This window comes from Trachymyrmex septentrionalis, unplaced genomic scaffold, assembly GCF_001594115.1.
Source record: "Trachymyrmex septentrionalis isolate Tsep2-gDNA-1 unplaced genomic scaffold, Tsep1.0 scaffold11, whole genome shotgun sequence".
NCBI classification, from domain to species: domain Eukaryota; kingdom Metazoa; phylum Arthropoda; class Insecta; order Hymenoptera; family Formicidae; genus Trachymyrmex; species Trachymyrmex septentrionalis.
In genome coordinates, this window is record NW_017304228.1 from 157,629 (window position 1) to 164,756 (window position 7,128).

Consider the following 7,128-nt stretch of genomic DNA (forward strand, 5'->3'; position numbering starts at 1 on the left):
ACGCTATATTACGCATTTACTAACGATAATGTCTATTCTATAATAGAATTATAAGCCGTAAGAAATTAATCAGTCACAGTCGAAATAAGAAAGATAATCGACTATGATTGATTAAAGCAAAAGCGCAGATTCTTACATAACTTATAATGTATACACAAGAAAACCAATTAGAATCTTTTTTTTCGTGGAAAGGAAGGAAATAAATAATTTTGATTGGTTTATTTTTTATGCATTGTGCGTTATGCAAGATTCTGTGTTCCCGCTCTTAATTTTTAACGGCTTACAGTTTTGCAACCCTATTATAGAACAGGCATAAGTCGTTGGCTGATAAAAATATTTCATTATCTGTAGCATATTGTTGTGTACTATATACATAGTCATCTTGTCATTCGAGCGGCGAGACTCGAATCGGCAGCGAAGAAGCAAGCGGCTTTGCACATCATATTATCATTCAAGACGCGGTCGCGACAAGTGAGCTTAGAGATACTGTATCAAATGCAATCGTCTCTTGTACAAACAGTCAACAATTACGAGCAGTAATGATCTCTGTTTCAGCTCTGGTTTAGTCGACAACTTCAGCTATTTAGATAGCTACTTAGATAAGGTATAATCCTTATCTCGATTATCTAGAATATCTGTTATTTTGCGCAATTTTCATTTTCGATTGAAGTAAAGATTAAGATAATAGAGGATGGAAGTTATAAATAATACAATAATAACTAGATCGATTTTTAGATAAACAGTAATAAACAAAAAGGAGCATAAAACCCACGCAAAATCTTATTTGCGAATTACTCTATTCAATCTTTATTAAACATATCGCATAAAGGTTTTGGCCTTTATTAAGATGACATTCTCAGTACTGAGGATATTTAATAAAAATTGAAGAAAATAATCCACGAATAAAACCTTGCGTGGGTTTTTATGCTCCTTTTTGTTTATTATTATAAATTATAATTTATAAAATCGCATGCGTTGGATCGTTCTTATTTGTTTAAAAGTAATTTGTCCGGGTTACATTGTAACACAAAAATAATTTAAACAGGACAGCAGAAGTAATTTTATACAATGCATAATAAACAGAGAATAATATTTCTTGTAACTGCTAATAAATCAAAAGAGAATAAATTAAAAACAAACATTGCACTCAGTAGACGGGATCGCATATCACACGTGTCATACGTAATTGCGAAAGTTGCGAGGTCTCCAATAACCAGCGAATCGAATTATCTAGTCCGCGGTATAACATTACAATTAGTCAATTTCCATTGAGAAATAATTGTGTGGTAATGATGGAAAATGTAGTTTGCGCGATTAGTAACGTCGTGTTTCGCAGAGCATTCGGCATTGATCCGTTGGACATATTGTCGCGATGTTTGAAGTACGAAGAGTGCAATATCGTGAATTAATGCAAATACTGCGTAAATTATTTCCGGTACACTCGTCCGACGCGACGTTGATGCATAACGTAACGTTGATTTATATGCTCGCGGGAATTTTGATGGCGTTTTCGAAAAAAATACCTGAGGGAAATATATCACCGTTATTTAAGTTCGATCTTGGATATTATTCAATCCTCAATTATTATGATTAAATCATAAATATTAACGACGTTTGGAACTTTAGACGAGAGAAAAGCAGACATATCTTTTTCCAGAAAAAAAATTGAAACGCAAATATCAAGTGATTAATTTAAAATTCGTACCATCAAAATACTGGTCAAACTTTAAAGTTACGTATCTTCAACAAAGTTTTGAATTGTTTCGACTTGTTAAACCTTATTTAACTTTCGACAGGAACGGAAATTTAGACTCAAAGTGAAAATTTTAGATGGTTTGGTACAATGATACTTATACAATTAATCATGAGGTTCTAAATTGTAAGTAAAAAAAGCTTCGAATCTTCCTTTATCAAGCAAGATCGAAGTTTATTTGAATTCTATACTTCAAACATAGGATGCTTTAGAAGTAGCTTTAGCTGTAGTTTTTATAGTTGAATATAAAAAGAACGTTTCTACTGAAGTATTTAAAAATTTAGCTAGATACAGATCTAAATATAATTTTGTTTGGATCATCAAAATAATTATGTAGCGCGTTTAAACTAATTACTGGAATGTTAAAATGTTGCAGTATTATTATAAACGTTTAAACGTTCTGCATAATTATTTTGATGGATCAACAAAATTATTTTCAGATCTGCATCGAGCTAAATTTTTAGATACTTTAGCAAAACCATTCTTTCTGGTGTAGTTAAGGTTAAAAGAATCAATTGGAAAGGATCAAAAAACAGCTAGTCATTTATATTCCATCAAAATTAATTACTTGGAGAGAGAAGGATAACAAACCACGAAACCACCGTTTAATTCTGCAGCGCAAATCGATCGCTCATCGTAGGATGTTCCTCATTTGGATTTTGATCATCATTGCGTGGTTCTACGCAATCCTGTGTGTCTTTTATGCCAAACGAGCAAGCTAAATAACGAATGAGGATGCTGGTTGCTCGGGACTGGAATTACGTGTGCGCAGTAAATACCGGAAGTCCCCTCGCGGGAAATCGGTCGAGATAGTCGTCCCGGACGTGTAACGTCGTTACATTCGCAATTCCTGAGGCCGCGCACACCGCTTTCAGCAAAAGCGGTAGACGATGGATTTAGCGAATGACGAAACGAGCGATGCAATTTGTTTATCTTCATTTATCCAATAAAATTCGCGTACGATCCGATGGGCAAACCAATGATAAAGCATTACTCGATACCGTAAGTCAATAAAATATATATATGCACGTACGAGTAAAATGCAAGAAATAAAATCCGAAGCAATTTTATTATTTTTGGAAGATATTCCATAATTCTTTTTTCTATTATGCAACAAAGTGAATCGTCGAAATCTAAATTAAAAAGAGCTGACAATTAAGATAAACGTCTCAGAGTGACCGGGCAAGTACCTATGTCCGGATACTTAACATAAAATTTATTTTTATTAATCTCTCCTCAAATCCTTTTTGTGTTAGTATATTATTATTTAATTGTACTTAAAGATTGTAATTAAAAATGATAATATTATATTTAAAGAAACATTTGAAATTATTAATAATATAAACAAAAATAAAGTTTTGTGTAAATGTCTAGACATAGGAATACGTATGTCCAGTCACTTCTCTGAGACGTTTACCTTCTCTTATCGGTACAAAACGATCATTCAAGAACCGAAAAAAGAAATCATCGATACTCTCCCGTTTCCAATGATAATTGCATAACAAGCTATCTCTTTCTCATATTCTCTCGGATAATGGTCCCCATTCTAACTTGTCGCGTGCTACTTTCGCATTAGATAAAATTTGCGTCTTAGCCAGAGTAGCTGCAGTTCGTGTCTGTATATAAGTACATATGTACATACCTATGTGTATCGGGCTTGTGCTATTTTCCTGTGAGAAGTAGATCGGTTATTGGGAAACTTCGCGACAGTTTATGCGCGCTGCAACTACGGCGGAGCCGTGAGAAAGGTCCACCCTAAGAGAGGTAACAACTCTGCAACGACCCTCCCAGCCATCGTTGGAGGTATACGTAAGTTTCCCGTTGTCTTTCTCTTTTTAACGTGAGACACGGGCTATCGAAGCAACAAAATTACTACGGCGACAATATATATATTGTGCAGTATTGTCGCCACAGTAATATATATAACAAAGTTTTATATATATATATATATATATATATATATATATATATATATAAATAAATATAATGAGCCACTCTTTTTCAAGATTGGTTAAATTATATTCTTTAGAGTGAGATTCCACTTTAAAGAATTTAAAGAGTATATATGTATATGGAGAATTTAAAGAGTATATAACCTGTACGATTCGTTGAGAAATTAGAGAAACTAGAGGACACTGCAAACTCGTTCGCGTAAACGACAAATTTTGCAATAATATATTTTTTCGTGTACCATGCATATTTACTTTTTATATCTCAATTTCGTGTACAAAACTTTATCATGTTTCCTAATGGATGCCGTCTTTATTTTAATAGAATGAGGAAGCTGTTTTATCTTATTAGGGCAAATTTGAAACAAGCAGGACGATGCTCCTTCATTGTTTATATAGCGCGAAATTGATTTTAACTGCGTAGTATTATTTGCGAAAATTATAACTTTGTTAACGTAAAAGTTAAGCTTTCCTTACGAGTTTCTATCAGCTGGCACGTACGAGTCTTTTATTTTCGCCGTTCTAAAAGTTAGCGCGTCACTGTAATTAATAATTAGGAGCAACGCACGCTGTTAAATGCCTGCCTCATTACTCATTTTTAGTTACCTCTCTCCTCATATCATTTTCCCGGTTTTCTTTACTCATTTGTGTAGAATTCTGGCAAGCAATTGGAGGAAATAAAACAACTATCTGTTATAATAAAGATATGAAGAATCAAATTCCACTAATACGATTTCAATTTCGTATTCTAACCTTACTGGTCTGTTCAGGTCTATTTGATCCAAAATGTAATTCATTTTCTTTTAATTAATATTTAAAAATGGAAATGTTTTTATGATCTTATAAGAAATTTACTTATATTGGATTTATAGGTAATTTACTCATATTTATATTTTCATCATTAATATTTTATTTAAAAAATTTTTTTTTTCTCTTGTATTTGATGACTTTATCTATTTTAAAAATAATATCTTCTTTCTGTAAAAATTTATTTTCTATTTGTTAAAATTTTTTAATCCTTCGTGGTCACCTGGAATTCAGGGGACCCCAAAAAGGTGTGAGGCTTTATATTTCTAAGATCTTTTTTAAATTGGGACTTAAACTGTTATTTATCCAAAGTTTAAAATAACCTTTTTGCACCTTTAATCGCATATTGTTTCTTGGACGTCAGCCTTTGCGATTTTTTTAAATATGTTAAAATTAAAAACTTTAAAAAGCCACTGCATTTTTATACTGTATAATGTTTAAAGTAATTTCAGTAATTTTTATGATCTTAAAAAAGCTGTAAAATATGGCGATCAATTAAAATGTTGGGGGGTCATTTTGTGACCTCTGTGTGACCAACATAAAATTCTCGAGAGATATGACTACGAGAGTTAATTGCTTTTTAATTTTTATTTTTTTAATTGCATGGATTAAACAGTATGATCATATAGTTTTGAACAGATTAGCAAAGTTAAAACATATATTGAAAAGTATTGAGTGATTCAGTGAATTCTAATATAAAATTCTAAATTAAATTTATATACTGTCGTAGAATTGTAACAATTATAACAATTATATTGTTATCATTATTATTTACCTGTAATTTCTGCTTGGAGTCGGCTGGATGAAGTGGCTCGGGACCGGTTTTGGGCTGATCACCCTGCAGACTTTCAATGTTCTTTGTACGTATCAGCTTGCCGAAGAGCTCGAGGCCCTTCTCCCGGTCCAAGTCGAGCTTCATTTTTCTGCAAATTAAGGACGATCGAATTATTCATCTATAGAGGCATAAACTCGGAAGAAAAAGAGAGCACTAACGGGTAAGTGCTTTTGATCGATGTTTTTTACAAACATTCTTCTATAGTAGACACGTGAAATAAAGTATTACGCAGAAAACACATCAATGAAAGGAGGATAAAATAATATGATATCATAGAATGAGGTTCAAACATCGTACGTCTGTCAGCTGTCTATCGATGAAATGAGAGAAAATAATTAGAGAACAAATATCCGCAGAAATGAGTTCCGATGTTTGTTGAACGAGGATTAAAAATCCGTATATATACAATTGAACATAATTACGCTATCCGCAAATGAGATAAAATTCAGTGTACTTTTCAAGCATTTCTAAGTTTACCCGGCAGAAATGCAAACTAAAATGCACACGTGTATGTGCGTAAAAAGTAATTGAAAATCAGATTGTTGTTATTTCTAGCGGGGGGTTAATAATATCTGTCTGAACATGAGGCCTTTATGAGATTAAAAATAGCTTCTGCGGCGCGGAGAGAGTAGTTTAAAGGTTATTAAATAAAATAAGAGTAAAGTATAAAGTCGAAAAAGATAGTTTATCGTAAAACTTCCGGATTCTTGATATTCAAAGTGATAGAAAATAATGGAAAATATTTTATATCTAAGAATAGCATTCTGAACAATAAGGATAAAAGTTTTATTTCATAAAATATGTATCGTATAAATAAAATAACATTTCAAGCAACTCATAAACAAAACAGACAATAGTAATATATACATGTGAGAACAATTGGAGTGAGAACAATTCAGAGATTCAGAGAATAGTTTCAAGAAATTGCATGTCTGACAAATAATATCCATCAAACGAACGCGGGATTATAAAGAAAGAAATTTAACATCTGGTCTCATCCATCATCCAGTCCAAAAACGCAAAACGACGAAGCCGCGAAGAGATATCTAACTCCGCCGCATAATCGAACGACAATCGGCCGTTTCTTAAGACAAATGAGCTCTAAAAAAAGCTCGTCGCTTACATATGCGGTTCTCTTTTCTTCGGCTCGCTTGTTTCCAGGGTCGGAAGTCGCGTACACGAATTATCGATTTATTATCCGGCGACATTGCTCTTCAACGGGAGCACAGCTCTTTCACGTTTCTCTGGCGGTGCTTCTGCGAGCTTGCCTGAGATTGAAAAATTATCGTTCGTATTCTTGTCATCCCATGAAATTACTTTGCCGAGATTACGACTAAGCTTCTAACTGATTAAGATTCGACTGCTTAAAAACGTTAAATTATTGTTTAAATGTTAAAAACGTTAAATTATCTTTTATTGATATACATATATCCAACTTTTATAGCGAATTCTTCGATTAAGAATATATATGTCACATCTTAAAGTATTACCAAAAATGTAAAACAAATTTTATAGATGGTTCTATTATTATGTTTAAAAATTTGGGCACGATTTTTTCTTGTTTAGAAATTATTCTTATTACATTTTTGTTTATTTTAATTTATGTAAAATCATATTAAATCCCCAGCATGCAGAATGTCAAATAAATATTCTGTATTATATTTATATATATATATATATATATATAATATATATTATATATATATATTATGTATATATATTATGTATATTATGTGTATGTATATATATATATATATATATATATATATATATATATATATTCC

General features: G+C 32.0%; 1 protein-coding gene across 1 annotated transcript in view; it reads right to left on the reverse strand.

Annotated features, from left to right (window-relative positions):
• Positions 1-7,128, reverse strand: part of LOC108749020 (cationic amino acid transporter 2) — a 99,681-nt gene that overhangs the window by 41,202 nt on the left and 51,351 nt on the right. Inside the window, exon 2 of the mRNA XM_018487513.1 lies at positions 5,285-5,432. Coding sequence (XP_018343015.1) covers positions 5,285-5,428 — 144 coding nt within the window. The 5' untranslated portion in view covers positions 5,429-5,432. The remainder of the gene's footprint in view (positions 1-5,284; positions 5,433-7,128) is intronic.